This window comes from Tachysurus vachellii, chromosome 16 (genome assembly GCF_030014155.1).
Source record: "Tachysurus vachellii isolate PV-2020 chromosome 16, HZAU_Pvac_v1, whole genome shotgun sequence".
Lineage (NCBI taxonomy): Eukaryota > Metazoa > Chordata > Actinopteri > Siluriformes > Bagridae > Tachysurus > Tachysurus vachellii.
The window spans coordinates 5,393,834-5,407,734 of record NC_083475.1 but is presented as its reverse complement, the minus strand read 5'-3'; the positions used below and the strand labels follow the sequence as shown (position 1 = coordinate 5,407,734).

At 40.3% G+C, this 13,901-nt stretch overlaps 2 protein-coding genes across 2 annotated transcripts in view; both read right to left on the bottom strand.

Annotated features, from left to right (window-relative positions):
• Positions 1-1,529: 1,529 nt before the first annotated feature.
• sypl1 (synaptophysin-like 1) lies at positions 1,530-5,697 on the bottom strand. Its single transcript, XM_060889448.1, has 5 exons — positions 5,536-5,697; positions 3,692-3,810; positions 3,066-3,270; positions 2,665-2,844; positions 1,530-2,565 (listed from the first exon to the last, which is right to left on the bottom strand). Exons 1-5 carry the CDS (start codon positions 5,605-5,607, stop codon positions 2,434-2,436), a joined length of 708 nt encoding a protein of 235 aa, XP_060745431.1. The 5' UTR covers positions 5,608-5,697; the 3' UTR covers positions 1,530-2,433.
• A 4,382-nt stretch (positions 5,698-10,079) lies between these two features.
• Positions 10,080-13,901, bottom strand: part of nampt1 (nicotinamide phosphoribosyltransferase 1) — a 15,097-nt gene continuing 11,275 nt past the window's right edge. The window contains exons 7-11 of the mRNA XM_060889405.1: positions 13,548-13,773; positions 13,333-13,452; positions 13,071-13,211; positions 12,152-12,286; positions 10,080-11,654 (exon numbers count right to left, since the gene is read on the bottom strand). Of these exons, the coding sequence (XP_060745388.1) occupies positions 11,541-11,654; positions 12,152-12,286; positions 13,071-13,211; positions 13,333-13,452; positions 13,548-13,773 (736 nt within the window). The 3' untranslated portion in view covers positions 10,080-11,540. The remainder of the gene's footprint in view (positions 11,655-12,151; positions 12,287-13,070; positions 13,212-13,332; positions 13,453-13,547; positions 13,774-13,901) is intronic.

Genomic DNA, 13,901 nt, shown 5'->3' with positions numbered 1-13,901 from the left:
ATCTCACTAATGCCCCTGTAGCTGAATGATCACTAATCCCCACAGACACACTCCAACATCAGTGTCTGATCTCACTAATGCTCCTGTAGCTGAATGTTCACTAATCCCCACAGACACACTCGTACATCAGTGTCTGATCTCACTAATGCTCCTGTAGCCGAATGATCACTAATCCCCACAGACACACTCGTACATCAGTGTCTGATCTCACTAATGCTCCTGTAGCCGAATGATCACTAATCCCCACAGACACACTCCAACATCAGTGTCTGATCTCACTAATGCTCCTGTAGCTGAATGCTCACTAATCCCCACAGACACACTCCAACATCAGTGTCTGATCTCACTAATGCTCCTGTAGCTGAATGATCACTAATCCCCACAGACACACTCCAACATCAGTGTCTGATCTGACTAATGCTCCTGTAGCTGAATGATCACTAATCCCCACAGACACACTCGTACATCAGTGTCTGATCTCACTAATGCTCCTGTAGCCGAATGATCACTAATCCCCACAGACACACTCCAACATCAGTGTCTGATCTCACTAATGCTCCTGTAGCTGAATGATCACTAATCCCCACAGACACACTCCAACATCAGTGTCTGATCTCACTAATGCCCCTGTAGCTGAATGATCACTAATCCCCTCAGACACACTCCAACATCAGTGTCTGATCTCACTAATGCTCCTGTAGCTGAATGATCACTAATCCCCACAGACACACTCCAACATCAGTGTCTGATCTCACTAATGCTCTTGTAGCTGAATGATCACTAATCACCACAGACACACTCCAACATCAGTGTCTGATCTCACTAATGCTCCTGTAGCTGAATGATCACTAATCCCCACAGACACACTCCAACATCAGTGTCTGATCTCACTAATGCTCCTGTAGCTGAATGATCACTAATCCCAACAGACACACTCCAACATCAGTGTCTGATCTCACTAATGCTCCTGTAGCTGAATGATCACTAATCCCCACAGACACACTCCAACATCAGTGTCTGATCTCACTAATGCTCCTGTAGCTGAATGATCACTAATCCCCACAGACACACTCCAACATCAGTGTCTGATCTCACTAATGCTCTTGTAGCTGAATGGTCACTAATCCCCCCACACACACTCAGACATCAGTGTCAGATCTCACTAATGCTCAGTGATCACTAATCCCCAAAGCCTCTATCATCTAATGGAAAGACTTCACAGATGAGAAGAGTGGAGTGCATTATAACAAAGTAATGTCATGCCTTTGGAATGGGACGTACATCAAGCATGGCCGAGTGGTCAGGTGTCCGCATACTTTTGGCCACATTGTGTATCATATTATTATAATGAAATCAGAATTATACACTGCTAATTTTAGATATTATGGAAATATTATGACAATTAATATATAATACATACATTTGTTATAAGAAGGGAATTACATAATTCTAGTAACATGTTGAGACATATTGAAGATTATCAGATTAATGAATCTGCTGCCATAAAATGATCAGCATTTTAAATAAAGCTTAAGCTCTCTTGCTGGAATATCTGGGCTTTTCTCTTTAACAGAAATGTTTTGTTTGTTCCCAAGATAAATGCTAATCAGTGAAGTCACAGGGTAATAGCACAAACAAAAGGTGTTTTATACCCACATTTCCCCACATTGCTTCAGTGAATGAACGAGCTTTCTCCCTCAGCGTTAGATAAAAATACCAACCCAGTTTCTCAGATCTCAGATCAATCTCAGTTTTATTCATTAAATATGAAAGATATTGCCACCAAAATGCATTAGAGGTCATAAACATTCACAGATATATAAGTAGTCTAAAAAAAAAAAAAAACAGTTCACAATGCTCAAAATATAAAAGTATTTAAGTGAAATACCTTCCTAAAGCAACAGCACTTCGTTCTTCCTGGATCTGATATTGTCATTGCTGCTCCCACTCGCCAGTTACTACAAATCAGCTTAAACTGGGTTAAATGCTGGACTTCATGAGCTGAAGTTTGCCCAGCTAAGTAAAAAACATTTTAACCAGCATGGAAATTTAGTGTAGATTAGCGATTGGTCGTTCTAGGAAGATATTCTACTTGAACAAATTACATTCCTGTATGAAACCTGAAATAATTCATAACAAACTTTAAGTTTTTCTAACTGCGTTTAAAAAAAAATGCTCGCAAACAACATAATACTTATGACAAATGTAAATAAATCTATGCTGAGGTTATATGTATGAAAGAATAGAAAAACTAGCAAAAAAAGCCTGTGTATGTTGGCTAGATATTTATATAGTTTAGAGAATATGAGTATGAGGACAAAAGAAGCAGAAAATTCTTATACAAATGACACAGATTCCTAACTCACATTTGAAACAAAAGAGTCCATGGAGTTTGTGGGTCGATACGGTCATGTGCTTGTCCGGGAGATGCCTCTAGATAGGGCCAGGGCCCCGGCCACGCTCTGCCTCCTGTCGAGAGTTGCGCGCCTGTGAATGCCAACATGTCTCCTTATAAACAAACCAGGCATTACCACTCCAGATGATCAGGTTCAGGAAGCCAAACACCTACAGAAAATAAAAATATAATGTAAAAATATCATGAAATATCTGCATATCAATACAGAAGTTTTGTGATTTAAAATAAAATGATATACTCGTTCGTACCACTGATATATCCAGCGTGCGCATGCTGGAAAATTCAGTGACCTCACAGTTGACATCAGACTTCAGACTGGTGCAGATGCCTTCTGTCCCGGTGGCGTACTTGACTTTCTGCAGCCCCTGTGCCCAGGCTGATGAGCAGACCAGCCACAGAAACGCAAATGCTGCTGTCACCAAAAAATCCTACAAATCACAGACGTAAAAATTCTCCATAGCTGCTGGCTGGAAGTGCCTGATGTTCAGATGAAGGCGTACGAGACACACAGACTGGTGGGACAGTGCTTCACACTTTTGTATATCATCTATTCAGCTGTGTATCCTGAAAACCTGCACCCACGCCAGCCAATAAGATCGTAGACACTTAGTATAGACAATAAACCAGACTCAACAATACTCATACTCACAAACGCTGGGCCAAAGTCAGAGACCCGGTACACGTGCATGTATCCCACATAAACCAGCAGAGCTATCATGCAGTAGAGGAACGCCAGGACAGCCACGGCCACAAAGAACTCAACAGAGGACGAAGAATCCCCAATCAGATGTGTTGTGGTCATGGTGCGGTTACACAATGTGATGTTGTCTTTAACCAACAGCACCTGGCTTAACCTGAACAGAGGAGAACAGAAACAGATTACAACACATTGTGAATTCACTGAAAATCTATGTACCATGTGGAAGGATAAAAAATCTGAATTGTCAATAGTCAGTTTTCTAATGTGTTATTTTATGCACTCAAGATTAGGACTTTCTTCATGTGTAAACACTTGTATGAAACATTTACGCATAAATCTGCCTATATCCAGCTTAATAAATAAGGTCAAATAAATAAGATTTATTTGATAAAAAGCAGACTATTCTGTTTAAACACTGCAAATGGTATTACAGGGGTATTATATACATGCTAGTGTGTGTTTTTGTGATGTCATAATCTATCCTCTTTATCCCTACAGTATGACATTATAGTTTCCCATCATGATGGTGTATTAAAGTGGACGTTAATACATTGTCCTGTATCACTGAAACCTACCTGAATGGGTATGCGAATGTGACATTCAGGGTCTCATTTTTTGCCTCATCACAAAACAGGGTAATCACATTCCTGCCACTGTAACCACCACAGCATCCGAAGGCAAACAGAGCTACAAACTGGTTAGAAATACAAAAAGATCAAGTATAAAAGCTGTCAAAGCTGAACTCAGATTATATTAGAGCTTGTGTACATAGAGCATGTGAATAAGAGTAGCAGCAATAGTAATAGTAAAAAGTGCCTCATAGCAGCATTATAAAACGTTATAAGCCACTTAGCTGGTTAAGGCACCGGATTACTGACTGGAAGGCCATGAGCTCAGGGCGTTTAACTCTCAACTGCTCAGTCTTTTTACTTCGCTAAGATCTAAGATGCTCTGGAGAAGGCTATCTAAAAGTAATTTAGTACTTTTTTTAGCAGTTGATGAGCTAAAGTTATCGAACAAACCTGTGCCTAGCAAATTAGATTTGGAAAAGAGGATGTTGTCATTCAAATAAACACATCCACATAGTGCTCATTAACACAGGGATAGGAGTTAGTCCGGGAGTTTCCTGAATTTATGAATAATTGTTATTATCAGACTGCAAGTTGAGGTTGTCGTGGCGATAAATGAAGAGAGGAGGAGCTCAGTGAGGGGGCGGGGCACAGTCAGGGGGTGGGGCATGTGATTAAAGAGGATGCAACTGGGGATAAAATCAGTCAACATGAGGTTTTATATATGTATTTTCTGACGTCAGGATTTCTGACATATTTTCAGCAGCCAATCAGGAACATTTTACTGAGGCACGGATAGATTACCAATTACACGCACACACACACACCCACAAAGTAACTTAGCAGTTAAGGTCTACTGTATTTATACGTGCAATTTAATTTTCACGTATACAACAAAAAAGGTCACCCACATTATATGTGGTCGTAGAAGCGGCCTTTCCACAGTGTCTCTGCCACTGAAGGAAACTGTTGAAAACAGTTTGTGGTTGTGAGATGTGGAGTAGAGATGGAGAAGCTCAGAAATTTAGACAGGACAGCATAGCAAAATGTTTTGAAACTATCTGATACCGAATGCAGAAAGAAAGAGGAAATCTAATCTAGCGAAAAGAGTTTTTGATTTTTATTTTCTCTGTGTGTGTGTGTGTGCGTGTGTGTGTGTTAATTCTCTTGCTGCTCAGATTTATCTGGTAGACCAATAAAGAAAACGTTCTAATGATCATTAAGATCTTACATTGTAATGACTTTAAGGGTGAGCTTACAGGAAATCCCAAAATGAACAGATGTTTTTGCACCGCAATCGCAAGACTAAGTAAAACGTATCCACAATCAACTTATCACAGCAGAAATATAAGCCAGCTCAGTTCTCCATGGTGAGTTATATTACATATCCGTTCCCTAGTTTTTTGTTGAAACATCTGGCATTCCATTTTAAATCCAGGTTTGCTGAGTCACCATCTTCCACACAGAGCAGACTTCTGCCAGATGTTGTGTTGCTTTGTAAGTAGCTGTATGCTGACTCATTAACTTACTGATTCATTATGGCAGCTTTTTCTATAATGAGTCTTCTTACAGTGATTTACAGAATATCATTTCAGATTTCACTTTTATATTTATATAACCAAAACTCTACAAAACAAACAAAACTCTACAAAACAAACAGAACCGCAGTAGGATCCTGCTCCTGCTCTGGGGAATGTGCATGGTGATGGTAAAAGCAATCCTGACCAAGATACTTACTAGGAGCTTATAGAAGAGCAGTGGAGATGTGTTACAGATATATACAAAGCTCTACGTGATGAGTCGGAGGAGCAGCAGCTGCAGTGTGCACATCTGGAGCTGTGTGTACTCACCCACTCCACCAGCTTGATGAAGCCCAGTGGCTCTTTAACAGGGCTCAGATTGAACTTAAATCCAGTCTGCATCTTAGTATAAATCCTTCTAGGAGACAAGCCGATAAAGTAACTGGTGTGGTTCAAACTTTCTCCCAGATTGCGCTTTTTGACAGAGTGACGTGGTTTCCCCCCCCTAACAATGCTGGTGCTCCTCCTCCCCCTCTTCCTCCTCCTCTTCCTCCTCCTCCTCCTCCAGATTAACTCCACACAGCAGGACTGATCACACTAGAGTTAACACGGATACACTGGTGGACTTAAAGTGACGATTCAACTGATATTTTTATTTAAATTGTACTTATATATCTGTGATAAAACTCTCAACACCAGTAATCTCATTTCAGGCTGATCTCATGTACACAGAGTGAACTGATGATTATTTGAATGTAGGTCATTTGAAATGAAGTCCGGCGGTGATTAAAAGTTAGTCATGTGAACTGGCGCTAAAGGAGAATTCCGCAGATTCCTTCTGTGTAACAAAGTCACTGGATTAAAGACAAGTGACACAGAGGAGCAGAAGGCTAGTGATACTGTATATACTGAATAAACAGTGAGAACAACATGTATGTGCATCCTGAAGCCTTCAACACGTGACCATGTGATGTAGGACACTAGCACTATGACGTCACAATGCAGTCTTCAGATGTGGAATTAGTGCCAGTCTGTTATTGGACCTGTGGAGTCCTGTCATGGAGTTACTGTATAGTATGGTGTCCATGGCATATTTCTGGCTTTGTGTGACTATATACAGTATATATTTATATTATTAGCTTCAAACTAGTCCGGGGTGCTGAACAATAAACTAGACTTCAAGGTCTACGACTTGACTGAAAATGACTGAATGAAAAAAAATGATCACCATGGTTGTGCCCGCTCTCGTTTTATCTACAAACAGACATCCATTATATTTACTCTCTCATTCATTTTCTACCGCTTATCCGAACTACCTCGGGTCACGGGGAGCCTGTGTCAGTGAAATGTAAATCATGAAATGTCAGTGATTTCAGGTGTCATCGGGCATCAAGGCAGGATACACCCTGGACGGAGTGCCAACCCATCACAGGGCACACACACACACACACACACTCTCATTCACTCACACAATCACACACTACGGACAATTTTCCAGAGATGCCAATCAACCTACCATGCATGTCTTTGGACCGGGGGAGGAAACCAGAGTACCCGGAGGAAACCCCCGAGGCACGGGGAGAACATGCAAACTCCACACACACAAGGAGAAGGCGGGAATCGAACCCCCAACCCTGGAGGTGTGAGACCAACGTGCTAACCACTAAGCCACCGTGACCCCCCCATTATATTTATTTCAAGCAAAATAGACCACAGAGGTGCTGATGTTTGAATGTTACTGAGGTGCTCTTTCTAAACATTATAGTGTTGTTACATGTTGGAGTTTACATCACTTCACAAGTGAGGACTCACATTTTGGTAATGGTGTAGACTCCTGAACTAAGAACCTGAACATGTGACCACCTCTATAATTTTAAACTCTATGGTTAGTGGAGAAAACACATTATTCAGTTTTATTAAGGTCACCAACATAGCACCATCGAATGCCATGGGTGAATGAACAGAAACACAAGAAGTACACACTTTTTAAGTACACAAAAAGTACATTTAGCAGAAATTTGATCAGAATAACTGCACAAGCTTGGTGGTGGAGGTTTGTGGCCTCTCATCCGAGCAGGACTGAGAGGTGAGCACCATACTGAGCAACACAGCAGTTCATAGCTAGGATGTTAACAGGAGTGACAGATAGCAAAGATTGTGGGCTGACGAGTGACCTGAAGTAACAGCAGTGTTGTATAAAGTACTAGAAAGCAATACTTGAGTAAAAGTACAAGTATCGTACTAGAAAAAGACTTTGGTAGAAGTGAAAGTTACCTTTTAGAATATTACTGAAGTAAAAGTCTTAAAGTATCTGATATTTAATGTACTTAAGTATCAAAAGTCATTTTCTGATATTTAATGTACTTAAGTATTTGAAGTAAAAGTAAAAAGTAAAATTTCAGTGATTTTCTGTAGACATAAGATCAGGGGCGGTTCTAGGGTTTCATCTTTAGGGGGTTTTTAGCCCTCAGTGAGAATTTAAAACCAGAAGAGTTTTATATTATATATTATATGACTACATAGTAAGCCAAAGGTTATGGGATTATTAAATGGCAAAAGTGGACACCAAAATTTATGCATGATGTAATGATGTCAGTCTTGAATCAGATCAGTTCATGTATGTGTGCATTCTCTACAAACAGTGTGTCCAATGAATGCAGTCATTAATAAACAAATATTCACAAGACAAAGACCAAATCAATAAATGTTATTTTTATTTAGTATTGAATGGATTGTTTGCATTAATATTTTGTTTGTGCTACAACTCTGGTAATAAGAATAGTGACATTTCACTGCTTTTGGTTGCCGTCTTTGCGGCTTTCAGCCGATTAACGTTATAGATAAACGCCTCCAGCTCTGACTGCGTGTGCACGCTGCGTGTGCCTGTGCTTCTCCGTACAGCGTGCGGAGCGTAATGTAATCTAGGAGCAGTGATTCACCAAACCTCCCTTATTGCAGTCACACACATTTCTTCTGATTTTATTTTGTAGTAACGAGTAACGAAGATGTTTAGTGGAAATATAACGGAGTAAAAGTAGACATTTCATCTAGGAAATGTAGTGGAGTAAAAGTGAAAGTTGACATAAATTTAAATAGCGAAGTAAAGTACAGATACGTGACATTTCTACTTAAGTACAGTAACGAAGTATTTGTACTCCGTTACATTACAACACTGAAGTAACAGTGGCACTCTGAATGGTTTCAAAAAGCATAAAGTATGCTCACCACATTTACGAGGAGTTTGTGGAGTTTGTGGTAGCTTTGGAGAAAAGGTTACCTGTAGCTCTGACTGCAGTCACAAGCTGATGCACAGACGAGATCACATGAGGTTTGACATAAAAGAGGCAAGAAGAAGTGAACTATTGCTGTATAAGTGTATTTACAGTCACTTATACTTTATTAGGAACATCTGCTCACTTATACAGTTATTCAATCAGCCAATACAGTAAATCATACAGTCAGTTTCTATTCACACGAAACATCAGAATGAAGAAAGCGTCTGATCTCTGTGACTTTGGTATTAGATGGGCTGGTTGGAGCGTTGCAGGAACCGTTGAGCTCCTGAGATTTCACACACAACAGTCTCTAAAGGTTTTACAGAATGGTATGGAATGGAAAACCTTCTGTGGTCAGAGAATGTGCAGACTGGAACACTTTGTTGATGAGAGAGATCAGAGGAGAATTAGCTGACTGAAAGTCTACAGTGTCTTTACATCTCAATACACACATCAAACCTTGAGGTGGAGGAGTTCCAACAGAGGAAGACCACATCAGGTCCCACGTTCAGCTAAGAACAGAAAGCTGAGGCTGTAATGGGAACAGACTTCCCCTAAACTGGACAGATCGACACTGGAAAAAGACGAGGTGATATTTTTTTCTAATTTTCAAATGTCCAATTTGAGTGAGTCTGTTCCCATCATAGAAGCCTTTATTATCGCCACATATACATTACAGCACAGTGGAATTCTTTTTCTTCACATACCCCAACTGAGGAGGTTGGGGGCAGAGTGCAGGGGCAGCTATGATACAGTGCCCCTGGAGCAGGGAGGGTTGAGCCTTGAACCCCGATCCTCCGATCAACAACCCAGAGCCTTAACCAGCTGAGGCTCCACTGCCCATAAAAATATCATAGCTTCAGATTCTTGTTCTTGGCTGTTAGGAGTGGAACCTGATGTGGTCATCTCCTGTTGTAAACTCTTCCACCTCGAGGTTTGATGTGCTGAGATGTTTGTCCGATCACCACACATTTAATGAGTGATTATTTCAGCTACTGTGTTCTTCCTGGTTCCTTAAAATAATCTGCCCATTCTCCTCTGGTCTCTCTTATCAACAAGGCATTTCTAACAACTGTCTCTCGCTCTGTGATTTTTCCCTTCACATTCTAGCGTAAACTCGAAAGACTGTTGTGTGTAAAAATCTCCGATCAACAGTTTCCGAAACACTCCAACCAGCCCATTGGGCTCCATCAACCATGTCATGGTTAGTCACAGAAATGAGACCTTTTCTGTATTCTGATGTGATGTTAATTGCAGTCCTAGTTCTCGATCTGTATAATTTTAAGTTATACAGCTGCCATGTGATAGGAAATGAGGTATCCAGGAAATCCTGACCCCTGAAATTAAAGTATCCCTTCCCTCACCTTTGAAAAAAAATCTACACCCATTGTGATATTGCCTTTTATTTACAACTACCACTTGTACAATCTTACTCTAAATTGAAAGTGTTATGCTAATGGTATTGTACTGTGTGACTGAACACTAGTGAATAAAGCAGCCTGGTTTATATATCAGTTATCATTTTCAATGCATTCACATTTAACTTTTCCTTGAACAAAAAAAACCAAACCAAACAAACCAAACAAACAAAACACCATGGCAAAGAGAGAGGGTTGGATTTTAATGTGCTGACAATTTTGTAACTGGATTCGTTTAAAATAGAGAAAAAAACAAAAACTGGGACACCAACATATACATAAATCTATCAGACAAATTAAAATAAGCAGGCATCATTAACTACATCTAGAGCCACAAGACCAAACACACACACGCACATACACACACACACTCTCTCTCTCTCACACACACACACACACAAACCCCAAGGCTGACTGAACAAATTCAGCCATAATGAAACTTAGCAAATAAATGGATTCTTTGCCTGGTATAAAATGGGAATTAGACAAAAATAAGAACAATATACTTCTATTTCCTCTAAGCAACCAGCTCTCTTTAAATAAAACAATTATATTATATACAAGAGAGAAGGCATTTTGGCCACATATCATATATGGATATTTACGAGGAGGATTGAGGCAATATTTACTTCCGTCATAAAAAATAATGATTATGGAGTTTGAACGAACAGTTAGTATACAAAATACTGAAGCCAAGCTGTTCTAAAATGATTCTCATTAAATAATAAAACCGACATTTTTTTTTGTTCTCTACATCATAGAAAACATAGGCAAGTGACATTTGTACTTGTACAAAAAAAAGTAGTTTTTTCCCTCCCCCCATTACAAGACACAGCTACTTTACAATGTTTACACTAGAGAGGGTTCCTACAACACATTTCACATCTAGCAATGGATTTGGATAGTTTCCCCTAAAGGAAGGAAAATGAAACTAAGACATAAGAATAAGGCCAAAAAAAAATGAAAGTCGGAAAAGTGCATCCCTTCAGATTAGCCATCTCGATTGCATAAAGAAACAGCATTAAAAAGTAAAGACCTGGTCCATATACAAGGTGTTCACATTCAGCAACATCTCTCACTCTCTCTCTCTCTCTCTCTCTAGAACATGAAATGAAATCTACAGCTTTTTTTCCCAACCATTTGGTCATATACAATTACTTCATTAAAATAACTGAAATTGAAAGTTTCTCATCTCCGGTTCTCTGCACTGCTTCCCCGCTCCCAACACACCAGTTATCAAAGCCCTTACCGTGTTGGGTCGAGTGTGCAGGAAGCGGGAGAACCGTGCAGGGTCGCGGGTCCTCGTGCGTAGAGACGAGAAACGGACGATTTAAATCTCGCCTTTTATTTTAGATTATTTCCCCCGAGGTTAAAATAAAGACACATGAAGCTTTATAGAGACTACAAACTAAAAAACAGGTGCATACACAGAACACAGGGTAGAGTGAGAGTTTCTTTATTTTCTATCACTTTCTCACTCTCACTTCCCCTCTTTTATTCCCCATCTGTTACATTCTCTCATTATCTTTATCAGTGCTGGGGGTTTTAAACATCTCCAACCTGGTACAGTTACGGGCTAAAGAAGGAGGAGAAGGAAGGAGGAGTGTGTGGGTTTGGACAGGAGGAAAGAAGCTTTGGCTTCTCAGTGAAGCAGCTCCTCGACTTCACTCTGCTTGAGCCTGGCATTGTCTCTGACCTCGTCAAAGGTGTACGTCTTTACGATCTTCCCATTATGGAAGACTGTGTGCAGCAGATCCTGAAATGGAAGACGATGGTATAGAAGATTTTACTCTATCCAAAGCAGAGAGTTGACTTGACTGAATGAACTTGAAAGGTACAGTATGGTAACATGAAATGTGGAGTTTTGAGAAACTGTGAATGAATAGCTTTAGCCTTGGTCTCTAAAAATATTTGGCCTTAACTGTATAAATACATGTAAGTGAGAACATAAACTAAACCTAAACATACAGTAGTACCTTATAGCTTTTATAAACAAGGCCATTTCCTCACCCTCACCTCTCTTTTTTTCATCAAGTTGCTGATATTAATATCAAAAAATGACACTCCAACATCCTAAAGACTTTCCCTGACACCCGAGACTCTTTCTATAAATGTTCAATAAACAGAAAGTTGTACCAGAGCTTCTGTTTGTTATTAGCATTAGCTATATCTATAAAGACAAACAATACTTGGTAAAAGTTGTACAAATGTAATGTCACAATAGGGGTAACATAAAGGCTGATAGAACTGTACCTCTCCGTACTCCTCCAGCTCACCCTTCCCCTCCTCTAGGGTCACATAATCTCCACTCTGTGTCATATGCAGAGACAGACGACCCTTCTTTGACCTCTTGTTGGGGTCTGCTACAGGGTCTTTGAAGACATTTACCTGCGAAAAATGCATGAAATTAGATTTGACCTGATTATACAGGTTTTGTCTGATATGGATTTTATCCCATGCAGAATTCTGCTCGTGACATTTACGACTGTTGAAGGAATTCATCTGAGCGTAGACGGGTGTGGAGTGAAGAGGTGGTGTCTATAAAATGACTGACAGGTGACTCGTCTTAACACAGTCAAGGCCTAGACACCTGCACACAAGTCGGCCCTCAGCACAACAAAACAGTTGCTACTGAATAACTAGGGGAATTAAACACCAGTAATAAATGGTGGCTCAAATATTTAATGCAGTGTCAAATGTCAAAGCCTGGAATTGTACAGGGAAAAGGAATGAAGTTATGAAACTGGAATTGGCTGATTTTTATTATATTTGTGATTTACTGTACTTGTTTTAATTGTCTTTATAAACATTTTTATTGAACCTTGGTATCTTTGGACAGGAGAAAGTGCTGAATGTGCTATTATAAGTATGGAATGATGTTCTTCACAATTCTATGAAAGGAAATTCTTGCATTTTGGCAATTTTTGCCTATTCCCTTGAAGGGTGCCAATAATTCTTGAGTTGACCATCTTAGTTTTAAATACTTGTAAAGTAAATTACAATCCTTGAGTGTGATGCGGCCCGAAGCAACGCTATAAACTGTCCACTAGCAACTTCTTTCACATGCAGGCGTACACAACATATTCACACCAGGCACATATACTGTATGTATGGACTCGACTCTAAAACAGACAATAAAGGGTGAATTTAAGCTGTGTTACTGAAGTCTCACCCCCAATCCATTTGTCACCACGTAGCTGCACTTGAAAGAGCAGTTAAGAAGATCTCGGGTGAGTTTCTGCAGAAGTGCGCCTCCTGATCCAAACGAAATGTTTTCGATGCTCCATCTGTGCTCCTTCATCCCCTCCACGATCTACAGCATGAGCAAATACAAAACCACCAGCTAAAGCAAACACATTCAGTGTGAAGAAGAAGAAGGCCTTGTTTAGGTAACCCAGAGCTTTAACCATCTGAGCCACCATAAGAGACCGTACCTCCTGCAGTGTATTGATGTCCACACCGTCACCCTGAATGACCCGAATGTAGGGAGGAAGCACCTTGTAACCTTTAGAGTTCTCGACAGGAAAAAATTTCTTGCCTAAAATCTCCAAGACCTGTAAGATAAGGCAGTGATAATCATATGAGCATCAGTCCTTTATCCCTGTGGAAGACATGCTGATGGACCTGGCCAGAAAAAGTTCTCCATTACCTTCAGTACAGTGTCTAGAGGGTTCCCGGAGTCTGGCCGCACTAACAGAGGAGCATCTGCGCTCCGTTTCTCCACCAGCTCCCTCAGATCCTCACCCCAGATCTTCTCACAGGCGTTGTAGATGTCATAACTGTCACTGACTATGGACACGGGCACCGATGGGAACTGCTTCACAATGTGCTCAAAGGCATCTTTCTCGTGGTCTTTACCCCATGCTGTGATTGTGCTTTGGAAAAGTGGAAACATGGGGAAGTTGGAGTCAACTGTGATTTTATTACAAATGACAAAAATGAAGTTGTTGTTCATGCACATAAAGCTTGTTCATGCTAGCTGTGAGTCACAGGAGCCACATGG

What these genes read in the sequence shown, in the direction of transcription:
- sypl1 (XM_060889448.1), bottom strand. Translation starts at nt 5,607, where the DNA reads ATGCAGACTGGATTTAAGTTCAATCTGAGCCCTGTTAAAGAGCCACTG. An exon ending in TCATCAAGCTGGTGGAGTGG is followed by an intron (nt 3,811 to 5,535) that starts GTGAGTACACAC and finishes ATTTCTAACCAG; the next exon opens with TTTGTAGCTCTGTTTGCCTT. An exon ending in GCACGCTGGATATATCAGTG is followed by an intron (nt 2,566 to 2,664) that starts GTACGAACGAGT and finishes TATTTTCTGTAG; the next exon opens with GTGTTTGGCTTCCTGAACCT.